Source organism: Saccostrea cucullata, unplaced genomic scaffold, assembly GCF_032062105.1.
Source record: "Saccostrea cucullata isolate Sc308-1 unplaced genomic scaffold, CSIRO_AGI_Scuc_v1 ctg520, whole genome shotgun sequence".
In the NCBI taxonomy this organism is placed as follows: Eukaryota; Metazoa; Mollusca; class Bivalvia; order Ostreida; family Ostreidae; genus Saccostrea; species Saccostrea cuccullata.
The window spans coordinates 110,369-130,699 of NW_026930967.1; the positions used below are offsets into that span (position 1 = coordinate 110,369).

The 20,331-nt window shown below is 32.6% G+C and overlaps 1 protein-coding gene across 1 annotated transcript in view; it reads right to left on the reverse strand.

The window, feature by feature from the left end:
• Positions 1-277: 277 nt before the first annotated feature.
• Positions 278-20,331, reverse strand: part of LOC134230747 (uncharacterized) — a 32,695-nt gene continuing 12,641 nt past the window's right edge. The window contains exons 3-5 of the mRNA XM_062712586.1: positions 19,221-19,367; positions 10,767-11,036; positions 278-1,913 (exon numbers count right to left, since the gene is read on the reverse strand). Of these exons, the coding sequence (XP_062568570.1) occupies positions 1,765-1,913; positions 10,767-11,036; positions 19,221-19,367 (566 nt within the window). The 3' untranslated portion in view covers positions 278-1,764. The remainder of the gene's footprint in view (positions 1,914-10,766; positions 11,037-19,220; positions 19,368-20,331) is intronic.

The window sequence follows — 20,331 nt, forward strand, 5'->3', positions numbered from 1 at the left end:
TTTGTCATCGATAACAATATGTGCAGGTATTGCTAGGGACAGTTTGTCATAAATAACAATATTTGCAGGTTAATTGCTAAGGACAGTTTGTCATTGATAACAATATGTGCAGGTATTTATAGTGACAGTTTGTCATTATAACAATATGTGCAGGTATTTATAGTGACAGTTTGTCATTGATAACAATATGTGCAGGTAAATTGCTAGTTACAGTTTGACATCGATAATAATATGTGCAGGTATTGCTATTGATAGTTTGTCATTGATAACAATATGGCTATTTTTAGTTTTTATTCATCTGATTACAAAATGCACAACAGTTGAGTATATGACAGTTAATGCAGTGAGGATAGAAAAACATTGTCTCAAACAATGCTATGAAAATGCCTCCCCAGCAATGATTTGAATATAAGAACATATTGAACTATGACTTACTATTAAAAAGCCACCCTATTCTTCTAATACATTTTTTGAATAAAGTTGAATCTTCACTACCTATTGACACTTGTATGTCAAATGTAGCCTTCTTTTTGAATAAAAGTAATGAATCAAAAGTCTCTAAGTTCTAATTGATTATACATATAATGAAAGAAGAAAAAAGATTTATTACAATCAGATCAAACTTGTGGGAGGAGAAGCGTTTTAAAGAAATTTCGCAGAAATTTCTATTTTTTGAAACCAGGGCAACACCATTCATCAAAATAAAAAAACCGATGTACAGAATTTTGTATCTTATTCCCTGTTGCCATGGAGAGTTTAATTCACAGCAAATGGTTATTAATACAAATTAAACTAATGGGAAATAAATTGCATTCACAAGACAGCTAATGTGAAAGTAACTATTGCAAATTAAAATCAATATTTCTACAGTAAGGCTAATCAGTAAGACTATTATGACATCATTTCCAAATCACATCACCTGCGGAGCTTTTTCATAGGCTAGTGTCTGTACACATTTAATTTACATAATATTCGTCTGTTTTTCACTTAAAAAATAGCACAAGTGCCTATAGTTTACCATCAACATGTAGCATATGACTAAACTTTTACCATTATGCATGCGTCAAATTAAATTCGAATTAGCTTCATTTAGTGTTCACACTTACGCAAAGAAATTTAATGTGCAGTAGTTTAATTCAGATTTTCCAATTCTCATTAAGCTCCACCTGTGAACAACGTTCAATTATAATTTGCAGTAACTTACATTTAATACTTCAAATTAAACTATCTGTGTAAACAGCCCGGGATTAGTGTAGTCTACTTGTGTGCCAGATTATACAATGTCATGTACTGAAATCAGACCAAAACTGTAGGAGGAGTAGCATTATGATGATAAGTTGTTTACAGACTGACTGACAGACAGATATATGGATGACAGGCATCTTACTATTGCATAAGCACATATAGTCTTTGACATACTATTGATCTTCTGTTTGGGCCACTTTCGCTGTAGATGCCATGATTTTTATAATTATAAATCTATGGGGATTCTTGTCTAATATAACTACAATAATGTAATTTGTGTAAAATTTCTCTGAAAAAGTTGCAGGCCCCTTTATTTCATCAAATGCAAACCTCCATGGAAAATTTTGGTTGAAACTGTGACAGAGGCACTGCATGAGGAAGAGGTAAACAGGAGAAGTTAACAGACCAGCAGACTTATGCTATGATGGTAGACAAACTTGCATCAGAGTCCTTAAGCTTTGGCTCAGCTTAGCTAATACATGTAATAAATAATGAGAAATCCAAAAAAAACATATGCAATTAAGAGTCACGATCCTGTTTGACTTTTTTCTTCACTTTTTTACTTCTTTCATATCGTATAGTTTCTCCCTCAAGAGCACTAAGTTCCATAAGTCTTTGTTGAAATGAAGCTGGAGCACCAACCACTGGATCTGCATATCTTGGATCAACTGTGCAGAAAAAAAGTGTTTCTTATTACATATAATTATAAGCAAATGTCTAGAAATAAGGATAATTACCAAAAGTTCATGAATTTTAAATATATGACTTAAACTTTGCCAATCTGGGGAAAGAATTCTTAATGTATGTAGGACAATTTAAGTTCTACACTTTTGTCAGATAAGAAAGCTTTCAAAAATATCTTTTCTGGCTCGGTGCTCTTTTAGGAATGTAACATGAAAAGGAGAAAATGAAATGACTAAACCAGGAATTGAACCCGTGACCAAGTGAGCCATCCAAGACAGTATCCACTACCCTGATACATGTATTCCCCCTCCTTAAGACGTAATATTCAACTGATAAGAGAGATAACTTTCTGAAGACATTTTTCCATGAAATTCAGTGTATTGTCAATTCATATTTTCATATTTTAAGTCCACAAAACTAATCATCTATTAAAAAAATTCATTTAAGCTTAAATCTCAGGTGGGCTAAAACACAATACTAAAATAAAATAAAAAGTAAAAAGTTAAAAATAAAAGTAGAATAAAAAAAAAAGAACAAAGAAGGTTTTCCTATGTAAAATATTGCATGTACACATTAACAAGCATTCTTCATATTTCCAATTGGTGGATTTGGAACTGTGAGAAAACAGTGTTAATTCATGATCACTATAAATACCAGTAAATGTTTTTGACAATTTATACCCTCGAGTCCATTTCTCCAGTCCAATATGTTAAAGACATTCAAAATCAAATCGAATTCTCATGTAACTGTGCTAATTTTTCAATATGTCAATTTAATAGGGATGGGTATCGCCAAAAATTTTGTATCGGGATATATCACAATTTCTCCTTAAAATATCAAGATAATATCATGATATTTTTTCAAGCAATTTTTACAATGATTTTAAGTGAATAGTCATTATTTTTCTTAAAAAAAAGTTGCTAAAAAAACAAAATTTCACTTTCTCAAAATTTCTAGGTACATAAAATTAATCATGTTTGGATGGTAAGATGCCATTCTTTTCACCTTTTACAACATTTTTAATACTTTCCTTAATTGTAATTTGAAAGATAGAACAAATAAATGAATAATTTCTGGACCAGTATTTAGGTCTCTGTATCACGATACGTGTAATACAATAAAAACTTGTGATATACCAGTATACCGATAAAATCACTATTTCCTACAATTTAAGTATACAAACTGTAATACATTCATATTAACTCCTTGCTCTATAAGGAATTTGTAAAGCAAACTACAACCTAAAATCACCTCATAATGGATAACGGTAAGGCTGGGCATTGGCCAGAGATTTCGTATTGTGATATATTGTGATATTTTTAACTGTATTGCGATATGTATTAACTTTAATTTACATGCAGAATGTACAAAACTATGAAAAGTAACCAAATGGAAAAAAAATACTGATGATTTAATTAACGTATTGCGATATGATATTTGTTGTCATTGTATTGCAATATAAGGAAATATCGATATTTTTGCCCAGCCCTACATAATGGTTATGAATTATAAAGACAATTTTTTTTAAATTTCTTTAACACTTTTGTATAACAAGAGGCCCATGGGCTACATCGCTCACCTGAGCATATTGGCTAGAAAATATCAGGTAACTAAAGTATTCAAAAGAAGGGCTTGAATTTTAAACTTTTTGAGAATACAGCTTACTCCACTTGTATTGAAATCGCTTATTTTAAAATTCTGCTTATACTCAAATAAAAATAAATCTCCAGTTTTAGTCTTTCATATTCTTTGCATTAAAATAATGGTTATATTGAAATCGGCTATATTGAGTTACATATTGAAGCCACTGATCGGTCCCCAGAGGTGATGATGAGTTGTTTTGATAACGGTTATATTAAAGTAGTCTCCCTGGCGGCTGTCGTCATGGTTGCTGACAGTAATTATACCTGACTGACCGACTGATATACAAGGGTGTGAATTAATAAGTTTTCATCATAGGTGTTTTTATTATTACTGCTTTTACAAATTAAAATTATTCACTTTTAAATTCTTTGTTTTCACGTATTGGACATATTGAGGCTAAACATACTATAATAAAGGTACCCCACAGAAAAAGAAAATCCCAAACTCTGAAGCTAACTACGAACTATTTATGGCTATTGATAAGCATAAATTCGAAAAGCTAAGAATTTAGGAATTAACTCAAGTGCACTTGCGATGATACAAAAGCAGCGTTCAGCTGTAATTGAACTGTTTGAGTCCGGTGATTTTTCCCTAAAACGCAAAAGAATGCCATCGGGGAATTTTATAATGAGGTTTGATTGTCTTTTAAATGCAACAAAAAGAAATAATTTCATCAAAGATTAATATTCCATGTAATCTGTTCACCATTAAAGATTTACCAAATTAATTGACCAAATCAATTTGTTCGGGCTTGTTCTTCTTTATTTTTGATCGGGGGTTGAACTTTTCAAAATTGCGGCTTCGCGATTTCGCTTATATTGAATTACGGATATATTGAAATAATTTGCATGGTCCCCTGAAATTCAATATTTCCGGAGTAGGCTGTACTTCCGTATCAATAACAAAGTCTTTATTGTTCTTGAAGAGATTTTTTTCCTATATATTCCTTTGTAAAAATTTCATCACCATCATGGCCCCTCCCTACCCTTGGAATCATGATTTGAACAAATTAATGTGAATCTACACAACATAATGATGCTTCCATATCAATATAAATTATTAAATAAACTACAGCCTTTCCATTCTATAGAAGAGGATTTTTCCCATAGATTCCTATAAAAAACTTTTATTGTTTATTGTGGCCAAGAACCCTCCACCCCCATGATTTGAACGAACATAAATCTAAACTTGATTCTACCTTACTTGAGGATACTTCCATATAAGTTTCATTTTTTCTGTCCCAGAGGTTCTTGAGAAGATTTTTTCTACATATTCCTTTGTAAATCTTTGATTTTATGCTGTGACCCCGCCCTATCCCCGGGGGTCATGTTTGAACCAACTTGATTCTACGCTGCCTGAGGGTGTTACCACGTATGTTTTATTTTTCCAGGCCCAGTGGTTCTTCAGATGAAGTTTTTAACAGATTTTTCCTATATATTCCTATGTAAAACTTTGATTTTTCACTGTGGCCCTGCACTATCCCCGGGGGTCATGATTTAAACAAACTTGATTTTACACTACCTGAGGATGCTTCCACATAACTTTTATCAATCCTAGCCCAGTAGTTCTTGTGAAGAAGATTTTTAAAGATTTTTTCCTACATATTCCTATGTAAAACTTTGATTTTTCATTGTGGCCCTGTCCTACACACAGGGTCATGACTTGAACAAAATTGATTCTACACTACCCAAGGATGCTTCCAAATTGATTCTATATACTGTAGAAGTACTTTTCTCCGTGTGGTATTAATTTACGCTATGTACACGGTCACAAATAATCCGCAGAAATTTGTTCAAGCGTACTTAATATAAATGTAAGGCATATAGTGACAGTCAAGAAAATCCGCGTAATTTTCTACCCTTGGACTAAACAGAAATTGAGATTCCGCGGAATTATGACCCCGCGGAAAAAAGTACGTCTACAGTACTACCTAAGGATGCTTCCACAGAAGTTTTATCTTTCCTGACGCTGTGGTTCTTGAAATTTTAAAGAAGATTTTTAAATGGCTTTTCCTATGTATTTCTATGTTAAACTTTGATTCCTCATTGTGGCCCCACCCTACCTCCGGGGGTCATGATTTAAACAAACTTGATTTTACACTACCTGAGGATGCTTTAACATAAGTTTCATCTTTCCTGGCCTGGTGGTTCTTGGAAACAATATTTTTAAAAGACTTTTCTTATGTATTTCTATGTAAAACATTGATCCCCCATTGTGGCCCCACCCTACCCCAAGGGGTCACGATTTAAAGAAACTTGATTTTACACTACCTGAGGATGCTTCCACATAAGTTTTATCTTTCCTGGCCTTGTGATTCTTAAAAAGAAGTTTTTTAAAAGACTTTTCCTATGTATTTCTACCAGTATGTTAAGGTAGGATTCTTCTCATATTTCTAATATTTAAAAATTAATGAAATTTTCAAAGAATCAAGAAGACAATATCAGTAAGTGATAGTATCAGTGAAATTAAATTTGACCGTTCTATATTAAAGGCAAGGTCAGGTCAAGGTCATTATCTTTTTCCTTGACATTAAGAATAAAAAATAACTGTTGCCAATCACGTGATACCTACTTCTATTTCAAAAGTTTAATGATTGTTCTTTTTGCATAAAAACATATTACTATATCGGTTCTATAGCATGCAATTACCAAATTTACATACATAATTTAACTTAACTTGATATAGGCTAATCCGAATTTTCTCTGTTTTTCTTCATTTTTTAGGATATATTAGTTATTTTCATATGCTTCCTATATTTAACTTTTTCTTATTTTCACATATAATAAAGTAGTCTTATAAATGTACAAAATGATACAAAAACAAAAAGTTTTGATCGTTTAGTGAGCGAGAAAAAATACTTTTTATGGATTTTTGGCTCAAATCTGCACTTTGATAGGAAGCATTTAAAAGCTAATAAAGTTCTAGTTTGATTGAAAAATCATATTTATTTGATATATTTTGAAAGTTTAGTCCCTCATTATTAATCTAACTTACATTTAAAAATTTCTCCAAGTTTTCGATTGTGTAAAAATTATTACTAATTTCTTTGTTCTATTATAATTTTGAGAGGCAGAAAAGAAGATATTTTCATACGCCACCATTACGCCAAAAATATCGTCCCTGCTAGTTTTCAAACACAGTTTACCATTTCTATTTAATTTAAGTTGTACAATTGTGATGAGGAAAGAAAAATATGGTCTTTTAAATTATTTACACCTAAATATATAAGACATATAAGCAAATATACTTTGAATGTTTCATCTAGTCAGAAACCAGAGAAGAATCCTACCTTAAACTTTGATGCTACATTGTGGCCCCACCCTACCCCCCGCAGTCATGATTTCAACAAACTTGAATCTACAATACCTGGGGATCTTCCACATGAGATTCATCTCTCCTCATTCCTGGCCTAGTGGTTTTGAGAAGAAGATTTTTAATACACTGTATATGCCAATAAGAACTACGAACGATAGTATTGTTCTCCCGCCTACCTCTAAGTCAATTCTCAATAGTAAACATATTCGAATGATTTTCAGAATTTTAATAGATAATTATATGAATTTTCATAAAACGTTACTTATTTGGGATATCAAAGAGATATAACTCTATAATTTTGGTAAAACTTGTGTTTTTCACTATAGAAATCAACGGAAAACGGAAAATATTTTTAAAACATCTTTCCCCCCCGTGAAACAGAAATTCCTTTTTACTGGTAATATGGACTGTCATTCTACGAATTTATGCCAAAGCTTTTTGTGTTTCACGGGGGGGAACATATGTTTATAGACAAAAAACGAAAAATATGCTGATTTTTCACCAATTTTAAAGCTATTTACAACTAAATAATTGTATTTTATTAATTTATATACGTTTTATTTATTTGCGTAAAACATGAGAAAAGATATCAGATACATTTTATCATATTTAAGACTATTTCAAAATATGGTGATTCTTGAAAGTTCGATTTCACTAGAAAATATCGTCTACCCCCCTTTTTTCAAGAGCTGGAATTAATGATAATTTACTATTTAGCGCTGGAATTAAAATAATAAATCAATTACCATATAACTGTTCTTTGTATTAAACAAAGATTTAATGGCCAAATTGCCATTAATATTGAATTTAATGAGTGCAAAATGTAGGCGGGAATCAAGAGATAGAGTTCTTTGCCATTAAATTTTTCACTTATTCATAATGATCTTCCCTTGGAAAAGGGCACGGCCTGTCATTTGAACAAACTTGAATCCCCTTCACCTAAGGATACTTTGTGGCAAATTTGGTTGAAATTGGCCCCAGTGGTTCTTAAGAAGATGCAAGTGTGAAAAGTTTACGACAACAACAACAACAATGACAACAACAAAGACAGTCAACGGATAAATTTTGATCAGAAAAGCTCACTTGAGCCTTCGGTTCAGAAGAGCTAAAAATTATCTAGCTAATCTTAAGAATACTGGGTACCTACCAATTTTTCTGGGAAAGATGTCATAGACAATAACTTGTATACATAAGATCATTTGTCAATGACATGGTATGGTGATAGGCATGAGAATTCCCCAAAATTTCATATCATGTTTTATTACATTTTCAACAGTGAAATAATTCATTATATAGCCTATAAATAGTCCCTAAATAATCTACACAATTATGAGCCTTAACAAGTTAATGGATACCGGAATATGACAAATAATGATTTTGATCAACAAGAGGCCCATGGGCCTTATAGGTAACCTGAACATCATGCAACAACTTTCAAATGATTGAATTTGGTTCATGTTTTAAGCTAGATGCTATGACATTCTCAATTTTGAAAGAGGCACCATTGCTAATCATAACTATACACTTAGCAATTGCTTAGTTTGGTTACTTAATACCCATAAGCAGGGTAGGGGAACAAAAATGCATTTCAACTAATCAGCGATATTCAGCAATAATCAATAGTGCCTCTACCACACATAAACCCCTGGCCCTAGGTCCACACATTGCATAATTTTTGAAAAGGCACCATAGCTTATATTATCTGAAATATTTGATTAATACGAAGGAGCAGATTTCAAACAATTTATTCATTTTCAGAGTATAATTAGAGCCCCCCTCTATGGTACCCCGGACCCAGGGGCCTTGAAGTTCACAATTCTGGAAGAAGGGCCCATGCTCATCATAACCATATAGGTAGTTCATCTCCTTATAACCAAGAAGCAGAGAAGAAGATTTTCAAAGATTTAATGTATTTTCACTATATAATTAATAGAGCCCTGCCCTGACACCACAACTCCTGACCCTGGGGCCATAAAATTCACATATTTGAAAGAGGCACTCTTGCGCATCATAACTATGTACTTAGTTAGTTTATTTAATACCCAGAAGTAGAGAAGAAGATTTGCAAATAATTAATGCATTTTCACTATATAATCAATAGAGCCCCGCCCTAACACCAGAACTCCTGACCCAGGGGCCTTAAAATTCACAATTTTGGTAGAGGCACACTTGCTCATCATAGCTATATACTTAGTTAGTTTATTTAATACCCAGGAGCAGAGAAGAAGATTTTCAAAGAATTAATGCATATTAACTATATAATCAATAGAGCCCTGCCCTAACACCAGAACCCCTGACCATGTGGCCATAAAATTAACAAATTCGGAAGAGGTACTCTTGCTCATCATAACTATGTTCTTAGTACGTTTATTTAATATCCAGGAGCAGAGAAGAAGATTTTCAAAGAAATAATGCATTTTCACTATATAATCTATATAGCATGCCCTAGCACTAGAACCCCTGACCCTAGGGGCATGAATTTCATAATTTTGGTAGAGGACTCAATGCTCATTACATTCATGCCAACAGTCCTGCCCCACCCCTCAGACCCCAGGGGGCAGGGACCATTAAATTCACAATTTTTGTTCCCCTTTACCCATAGATGCTGTATACCAAATTTGGTTGAAATTGGTTCCGTGATTTCAGAGAAGAAGCTGAAAATGTTCAAAGGTTACACACGATGCACGACACACAACACACGACGCACGACGACGGACTAAAACTGATAGCAATAGGTAACCTGAGTGACTCAGGTGACCTAAAAATATGAAATAAATGTTATTATGATTATGACATCTTCCCCTGACAATTTTCAAAAGTTAGCATGTATGTTTCTTAGTATACTGAAACACAGAAGAAACGCAATACCCTACTTAAGGGGGAAATAATTTTGTAAAGTAAAGAATTTTGTATATCAAAATTATGGATATCTTTGATTTGGTAAATATCGGTAATTAAACAGTTCAACAATTTTCATACCATAACCGGAAGTCAAGTTTGAGTCTGCTTAACAGATATAAAAAATTGCATGTTTAACTAAACAATTGGCAATATTATGGAGTTTTAAGGGTTTGTAATCTTTATCTTAAGTAATGCAGCAATATTTCCAAAAATAAAATCTCCTTTCGTTTCCCGTAACGATGCTAAGGCTTCTTGAAAATGGCTTAAGTATGCATTTCCATTGTCTCGCTAGAAAATCTCAAAGTAATGGTGATGGAGAATTGATGATGCAAAAATACACTATATCACACCTGAACAGGGTCTTATGTAACATATGCTTAAATGATAGTCCTTGGACCGGAAATCCAAGGGTTACTACAATGTGCTAAGTTAGAGAAAATTCAACTTAATCATCTGAAAAACAGTCATTTAAAAAAATGGCAAAGAATAATTCCTTCTTTCAGATCTTGATATTGATTAGCTTATTGTATTGTAGAAATTAAGCTGCAATTGTTGTTTAGGGCAGTATTGCACGTTGTAATTGAATGGCTGGGAGGGGGTGTTTAAACAGTCATATGTTACTTAGTAAAGTTAAAAGATAAACATTTAACATTTTTATCAAATCTCTGATGTTCTGAAAAGTGAGTTTAGCCTAACTGTATTCTTTTTTGAAAATTATTAGATAAAAAAATTCAAACATTTGTAGATTACTGCTTGTTGCTTTTCTTATGCGTTTCAGTATATATAGTCTCTACATTTAATGAGTGTTTATTGAACTGTACTTAATTGAATTTTGACAACATATCTAGTAAGATTAGCATATTGAGTACAGTTTACAGACAGAAGGTGGACCAAGGGTAATTAATGCTTATCTGATATTCGAGCATTTAACAGAGTTTCAATAATCATCTACGAAATCCAGAAAATTCGACAAATACCATCTTTCATATTGGAGTTTCTTGATGTTTGAACCAGTATTGGTCTCATTCCTGATATGGTGTAGCGCCCTCTACAAGTCTGGGGCATTCCTGTTGAACTGTTCGATCCTTGTGTTGTATACATTTGCATATTTCTGCCAGTGACGTTTGTAACAGCACTGTTTGTGACAGTACTAGCACTACTTGCGCTGCTGTTTAACTGTTTTGCAGGTGTTTGAGCATTTGGACTCCATATTGTTCCCATTGCAATTAAATCCTCAGTATCTCTTCCTGTGAAAAAAAGCTTTCAATATCAAAAGTATACTAACACATACCAATAAAAAGAATGTTTTTATCATTGATCTTTAGAAAAACCAATTATGTGTTTGAACAACATGGAGGGTTCAGACAACATTTATTTTAATATTCAGTTCAGGGGCGAAGCTTCCATTGTGGCAATGAGGCAACTGCCTCAGCCAACTTTCCCCTTCCCATAATTTTGATAATTCATCGCAGAAAATATTTAATTTATTTCTTAAAACATAATTAAACCCCCTTGCTTGTCGTAAAAGGCGACATGGGGCGGCACCGTATCGTGTCACAGCAGGTGTAGCACGATAAAGAGTCCTCCCTGCTCTAAGGCCATAAGTCCCGCGCATAGGCCTAAATTTGCAGCCCTTCACCGGCAATGGTGACGTCTCCATATCAGTGAAATATTCTGGAGAGGGACGTTAAACAGTATACAATCAATCAATCTTAAAACATAAGTGTTTTATTTCTCATCATTTAAATAAATCTATAAATTATTGTAGTGGTTCTGAGTCAAAATTCGTGAGATCGGGCTCTTTAAAGTATCTTTTGGAAAAATAAATATGGACCACAAAAACAAGGGGCAGGCAAAGTTGACACCCTTTTTAGAATCGGCATCAAGTATTTTACAAACCCTGTAAACTGTAAAGTAATGAATAATCTTATTATCTTTCCAAATAATGCCCAATTCAATTTTATTTAAATATTTTTTTGTCCCGAAATGAGTAAAAAGTTTTAATAAACATTTTTTTTACTCTATCAAATACTTTGAACATGTTGAAATACAGTATGTACCTATTGTATCATATGAATGTTGCAAGTCATAAAACCGGAAAAAATACGAAATTTCTGTCCAGGACAAGTGCCATTTTTACATTCTAAAACCAACAACTTCGAAGAACCCCCCACCAGGGCTCTGTCCTGGACCTGCTGGGGGCCAGGCGGCCCCCAGACCCCCGGCCACAATAGCTGTGCCTCACTAGAACTTAAATTCAAGCTACGCCCCTGCAGTTCAACCATATAAGTCAGCCATCTCAATTTTTAACAACCATAATTAAATCAAAACATGGCAGTCTATTAAATACGGGACATAAAAACAGAATGTATCGCAAGCCATGCTCTAACAGAGAAAAATATATTTGCATCAACTTCGAAAACTTTAGGGTTTTTTTCCTCTTCCTTATAGATTTTAAAGTTTTTTTAAATCTGTAAACAAATTTTAGAAAAAAAACAAGAGGCCCAGGAGCCACATCACTCAGAGAGGTATTTTGCTTAGGGGAGAGGAGAGGGAAGGGATTCGAACAAGCTTAAGGTAGGTCGCGGGTTTGCTTTTGTCATCAGTTTTGGAAAACAATTTCAACGATTCGAGCAGTTGTTTTGTGCACATTTGATTATGACATCAGTTACATCACAAAGACAACATTGTGTAATTTCAGCATAATTCTTTGCAAATGACTTCAAGTCTTTAAGAATCAAGTAGATTAATACAAAGTGCATGCTAAATTGTACATAAACCTCGTACATTTATAATTAAATTCAGTCTGAATTCTGATGTGTTTATGTGTAATGTCTTACGACAAATTGAAAACAAAACTAAACTAGAGGTACTGTGAGCATTGAGCTCACTAAATGATACCCCCTGCCTCCCATAATGTCCATGTTTTGCTGTATAATTGTTTTACGGTAATGTGTAAAGAGGAAAAACTCGTCGTATCAAATGTTATTCAGAAGCTGCCATATGTGACGTCATAGGTAAGAGTATAATGGCAATGTCCATGTTTTGCTATGGGAAGCCTAAAATACGTGTCGAATAAAAAGGTAAAATAGGAGAAGCAAAATGGCAATATGTAATAAAGATTCTGTGAACGTTTCATTAAATTTCAGTCAGTAGTATAAGAGGAGTTGCGGATAAGAGATGCGTACCCAAAAGCGTAACAAACGGACGGACGGACTTACAGATGGACAGACGGACATAACGATTACTATATACCCTTTCTTGATTATCTCCCCTTGTAAGGGGACTTGGCCCTTCAGTTTGACAATTTAAACTCCCCATGACCCAAGGATGCTTTGTACCAAGTTTCGTAAAAATTGACCCAGTGGTTCTTGAGTTGAAAACGTGAAAAGTTTACAGACGGACGGATGGACAACAGACAATGGGTGACCAGAAAAGCTCACTTGAGCTGTTAGTTCAGGTGAGCTAAAAACACAAAAACAAATTCCTGTTAAGTTTTCTTTTTTTTCAGTCAGAAAATCCTATGAGAATTTTTTTTCACTTATGAATTATTATGAAGCACAACAATAATAATAAACGAGTGGGTATTGTTTTTTTTGTTTGTTTTTGTTTTTGTTTTTTTTGTTTTTTTGACAAATAACATGTCTCCCATTCCTTACCAAAATTAATGAATTCAATATAAAGATCAGGGGCAAATATAATAATGCTGTGCACCTCAGCTCTACTTCATTGTGTACAAAATATCTTCATGTAAAAATGATCTTCAATTATGATCTAGCTGTTCCAGTTTTTTTAATAATTTAACCTTTAATGAAGCAAGGGGTCAAGGTCTAACATTTTGATGTATATATAAGGCATTTAGTCTTAAATGTTGTCTTTCCTTTGGCAAACACTTCTCAAGTAATGACCTGGACTATTTTTTCAGGTAAAAGATTAACCTTGACTTTATTAATAGGTCAAGTTGAAAAAATGTTGGTATTCACCCTTTATTTATGCAATCTCTCCATGTTCCAAGTTTGAGATAGAGAGAATTTTAAACAGCTGCATGGAAAAAACATTCTTGGAAAATCATGAATTATCTGTAAATCAACAGTTATTCAACTTATTGGCATCATCTATTATTGATGAGTCAAGAGTTTGAAATCAATCCCTACAATTAATTTTCACAACTGAGGAAACTTTCTCTACAAATACACAAGTACAGTCATGTACATGTTCATGTTGACTTTTAAAATAATACTTCATCATGCAAACACAAATAATCTGGGTTAACTTAGTAGAGTGCTTGTTCAAAATCTAAAAGCACATACAATATAAAACTGTATGTGTTTCAATGTATAGCAAGCATTACTACCAAAAGCAGAACCAGAATGCATTTTGATCCTTAAAAATCATCTTTGACACCCTAAAAGTTTAACCTCCAAGAGTCATAATGGCTTTCAAAATTAGCAGAACAATAGAAATTTTAACTCACTTGTGTGTGATTTGTACCATAAAAGGTGTTTAATAACACTAGCATTGATTCTAGGCAGATGAAACTCATCTTGTTCCTCTAAATCCCTCAGCACAATACTAAAATTGGCCATCATATACATTAACACTTAAACATATGATGAACAGCATACAATGAAATGTTTCTATTCCTATTTTAAATCTGAAGGAGAGCCTTCACATTGTTTGATCCTAAAAAAGATTTAATTGTTATGTCTTACAAAATAAATACTCAACATATAAATATGTCTTCTAGTGCCATTTGTTGAAATTTAATACTTGATGAGAATTTAATCAACCATGTAGCATTTAAATTCATAAAGAACTGTATCAATAAATGGTATCTTAATTACTAGCTGCACAGTTTCAAAGCATTTATAAATCCTTTTATCATATTAGAATACATTGACATGATACTGCAGCTGTTATCCATACACCACAACTTTCTTCTTTGATCACTTCAAAAAGCAGATGAGATTACATCATAGTTTAAATTTCCTTTTGGTTGATATTAAATGAAGTCTAGAAAAAGTTGTTTAAGTATAATGCCAAACAAAAAAATGTTCCTTTTCTGTTACATACTGAGATAAAATAGGATTGGTAGCTTATTAGGTAGGATTTTTTTTATTTTATTGAAATTTTTTAAATACATAAATTGGCAATATTCTGTTATATACTTCACAAAGAAAACAAGTTGCACTTCTTTCATGTTAATTTAAATTTCTTCCATGAACATTTTTACAACAATATTTACATTTTTTGACTTAAGGTAGTTCTATACTCGGCACTTAATGGGCTCAATCTTGAAAATTCTGCTTTTAAAAGACAGATGTATATCCCAGCAATGAACCCGTCCATGAATTTGTCTCTATATAAGAATTTAAATCTGAACAGTCAACTTTAATGCCAAAATTAGAATAGAAAACAAGAGGCCCACTGGCCTTATAGGTCACCTGAGTATAGTGTAACAACTTTCAAACAATTGAATTTGGTTCATGTTTTAAACCAGAGGCCATGAAATTCACAATTTTGAAAGAGGAACCATTGCTTATCATAGTTATAAACTTAGCATGCCTACTCTTTTTACTTAATACCCAGAGGTAGATCAGAGTAACAAAAAGAAAATGCACTTCCACTTTATAACCAGTTGTGCACCCCACCCCAAAGGAACCACGGACCCTGGGCATTAATATATTTTCAAACTATGTACCCCCCTCCCCCAATAGAGGAGGGCCATCCTAACACGTAACTGTTTTTGTTAACCTGAAATATAATTCTTAATAGTTTTAAAGAAAAAATTGGCACATAAACAGTTTAGATTTTGAGAATTATTAAAAACAATGATATTTTTAGATTTTTTTTTCTGAAAGACTTTTTTTATATTCAATTTTGGCTGTTGAATTTTTAGAGGTTTGTTGTATGAAAGGTAACCTGCAAAGATATGTCTTTTATTAGTGTTTGAGTGAGTTTGACTTATTCAAGGTATTCAAATTAAAAAATTATCAGTTTGACAGAAAATTTTGAAAGTACAGACCAGCTACCTTAACACACGACACACAACAACAGATGAAAATGGATAGCAATAGGTCACCTGAGTGACTAAGGTGACCTAAAAATGTGAAGGAACCAAATTTAATCATTGTTTTGCTTGAATTATTGTAAATATGAGTATGATAGTTGGGCTTACATATCAAAAGTACAAGAAAAATATACAAGCTTCACAGGTCAATCTCAATCATATCAGTAACTATATAAGGATATTTTTATGGACTCAATCTTAAAAAAATTACTTTCATTTTACAAGATAACATCTAAGAAAAAGAATAAGCTAAATAAAATTCATGTTCTATTTTGAATATGCAGATTTTCTACATTTCAATATAAATTTCAACTGAAATAAAATAGAAGGACATCGTTTTTAAATAAGTGTGAAATAATTGAAAGGTAAAAAATAGCAATGCATGAAAATTGCACCTCACCTATTCCCTAAAAAATCATTAATTCAGGGAAGTACAACTGTATCATTCCATTAAAAATACATGAAGGTACTGCCTTCTGGGTTTGTTTTTGTGGAGGTGGGTTTGCTGATTATAGCAAAAAAGAAATAACAATACTTTGAACGGTAATAACGAAAGACGCTTTCACTGTCGAACGTGGATATCAGATTAATTGCCTAATTACTGTAAACCAATTATTATACACGTCATTTTTTATTCGCAAATGACCGCTAGAGAACTAATCCGCTAGAGAACTAAACAAATGGTCATTTTTTTTATTTCCACAAGTATTTTTTTGTATCAAATTAAAATTTTATATCCACCCATAAACTAGGTAAAATGCTATCGTGAGTACTGCTTACGTATTATCATTCAAGACATTCTGTGCATTGCGTCCATTTAAAATCTTATATCCACACCTAAAGTAGATAAAATGTTACCATGAGTATACTTCTTACGCATTATTCATGACGCTAGAATGAAAATCGGGAAAAAAATCGAGAGAGATTAAAGTTGATTTTAAACTCTCAGGTGTAAATGTACTTCATGCTAATTTGGTAATTGACGCTTTACAAGATCTACATAGCCAAAGGGCAATTATTATAAACGGTTGGGATGGAACAGGACTGGGCCATAATTAGTCGTAATTGACCAGGCTATCTCTAACTCGGGATCGGTATTCAAAAAGGGCAAATAACTCTAATCATAACATGGGAAAATGAACAACTGGTTCGCGACGATAAATATCCGCGAGAAGAGGTTACTCGCGGAACTCGCGGATATTTATCGCACGCGTATAATACTTGGTTTACAACTTAGTTTAATGTCAGTGAGAATACTGTCTGTAACTCACGAATAAATCTTCAAAAAATCGCATTGTGCATTTCAGACTGGTTCATCAACTGTTTATGGAGGAATGAAGAGAAACTTAAGTATGTGTATTAATGAAATTCTTAAATTGAAGTGGGACTTATCTAACTTTCTTTCTAGCAAAGAGGAAACGTGACGCTGTTTTAGACACTTTGACGCTATAATCTGTGCGTCATAAGACGATACAGTACATAACATAAAATGTCATAATTTGTTTATTTATGCAAATATTTATTTGAAATTTGCTGTGCATATTGATGAAATTTGTTCTGAAGAGTAGTGAAAATTTTAGAACATAGTGATAATTATTTTTCACTATAGACAACTTGTCCATGATTTCACCAGATAACCCTCGTACAATGTATACAATCATAAAAATGCTAATATTTGGAGAAATACATATTGAAAAAACTTGAAATTACATCTAAAACAAATAATTTCTAACTAATACAAAAGGGTGATTTAGTAATGATCCTCCAGTTATCATTGACGTTATGCGACATTATTCAACATTTTACAGGGTTATCTTGTAAGCATTGCATTGTTTTCATATCGAGTTTTAATAAGAATTTAAAAGGTATATAACAAAACATTTGGTATCAAAATATTCAGAAAAACTGCTTTTTCAGAAACGGTGAAAAACCAATTTTCGAAAATTTGGTCACAATGGTCCCTTTTCACTTGACGCAACTCATATTCCAGATGTTTTGTTTATCAAAATTTGTTTCAGTAGTAGTATACAACAGCATGTATAGACATTTAAACATGCATCACACAGTTCCTTTAATTATTGGAATTCTTCAACGTTAGGGGAAAAGACAAAATTCATACTACGATGTCCTTAAGTGAAAATGGGTCAAAGATGGCCAAACTTATCACTGGATTATAGACAGACTTACTGGTACAGTAAAACTAGATTATAATGAAGTCTGTGGGACCTGTGAATTTAATTCCCTATATCCGTAATTCATTATATCCATATAATGAATTTGTATACTGGTAACTATATACAGCGAGTTCGCAATATGCAAGTTTTCCATCAATAATATTACCTAATATTGTAGACGTAGTTATTTCCATGGAGTCATAATTCCGCGGAATCATAACATCAGTTTGATCCACGGGTAAAAAATTACCTGGGTTCTTTGAATGCCAAAAATATATATTGTAACCTGCACTAAATATATGAGAAAAAAATACTATTATTTTGCTAAAATTTGTCTGCCTTATGAATATACAATTTTTTCAGAGAACAAAAACAAAAAAATGACTCGGAACATTATACATGTACGTATGCGGTACGTTCTCACCAGCTCACAAAATTATGAATTATCATGAAATAATTCTTGAGGGTTACATACATCAACTTCAAATAAACTCTTTTAAAAGGGGGAATGAAGTCAGACTCCATCAACACAAACGGTATACATACATCTGTGATTATCAACACTGAGGTCAAGTCATGTGAGGTGGCTGATCAACGCACACCAGTCCGTTCAAACAGAAGCTTGAGACAATCTGTGAATCTTTCACGAGTAAAAAATTAAAGTAATTTACTTTTTAAAAAATTATTTTTACATGGCCTGAACTTAATTGTGGTGTCACGTGTAAATGTAATTTTTCAGAGATTATTATAATAAATGTAAATGATTTTGATGACCTAATTTTTTTAATATGCATGTCGTAAGTTTTTAAAAATTAAATTCTTAAAGCAAATAAATATTTTAAACTTGATTTCGAGCTAATTTCCATGTTATCATGTCAGTTTCAATTCAATTAATTATACCAGTATAAACACAAAGGGATCTGAAAAACTGCAATAAAAACACGGGTCTTGGCGTTTCTATAATTGGATGATTGCCACATATCCGCTTGAGGACAATTCTGTGTAGCATGTGCTGTTATCTCATAACGGGGGAAGACGATTGAGTATGAGGCAAAGATATGCTGAGGACCCTGAAAAACTTCACTACATCCGTGAATTCGCTATATTCCTGTTCGTACTAAACGAGTTTTACTGTATTTTGCATAGAGCCCTTTGAATAGAATATGAAACCTTGATTTTAGAGATACCTGAAGCCAGACTGTTTGTCCTCATACTGTACATAGGATCTCCTCTAATATTGCTCCTAACTGCATTTGGTCTACATTGGATATGTTTCGTTGGAGGAAAAAATTGAGGGGGTCCAAAATTATCATCAGTTTCCTTGCAGAAATTAACTGAAAAGATATTTAAAGAGAACAAATATAAAACAAGATACAGTATAAAACATGTTTAAAGCAAACACGCTTATTTATTATTTTTATTAAACATTTCAAAAGTGCCCTATATATTAAACTCTAAGGCACTGTACAAGCATATTATGTAAAACAAATATAACTTAAAGTGGCAATACGGCTGCAAATCATGTGCTTTTTCATTCAAATTTACCCAATATATCATTCAGGAATAAGGTAAAAAGTTGAAATAAGCATTTAATATATTCTCCTCATACAAAATTAACTTAATTAGAATCTGCCAGAAAATCAAGGGTCGTACAACTTAGATCTGTTTACTTGTACCACGTGAATTCTAAAATGGCACGTGCATACAAGGTAGGGTTTACAATTATAATGGAATAATGGCGGTAAATTAATAATAGTTAACGTGCATACAATGATTAAGGTCAAGGTAAATTTACAGATTTATCAAACTTTAGAAATGAATTCCTTTATTAATGCTTTACAACTTTAGCTTGGTCAAATAAGGTGTTTCGGGGCATAATTTGTAGGTAAAAAAGATGAAATACTGCATTTTAATCTGTCATTTTCATTGAAAAATTAAGAAAACCAGTCATGAATATGGGAGTTTTTTAAGTATTCGGCAAAGGAAATGTATCCAGATTGCCTACAGTCTCTCAGAAAACGGTAATTAGTATGTTCATGGCCTCTTCTTTAAATCAATATAAAATTTAATATAGGTATCCGGTTTACTTTTCATATGATTTCAAATTGAATGACATGAAAACACCATAACATTTTAAAGTACGGGAAAAAGAAAGTTGAAATTGATTATGACGTCATAATGGATCTAGCACCAAAAAATTAGTCTCAAGTTATTTACTAGATCTTGACCTTAAGTACAAATGTTGACGTTTTGTGTTTTGGGGTGCAGGAAAGGAAAATCCACCAAATCACACGTCAT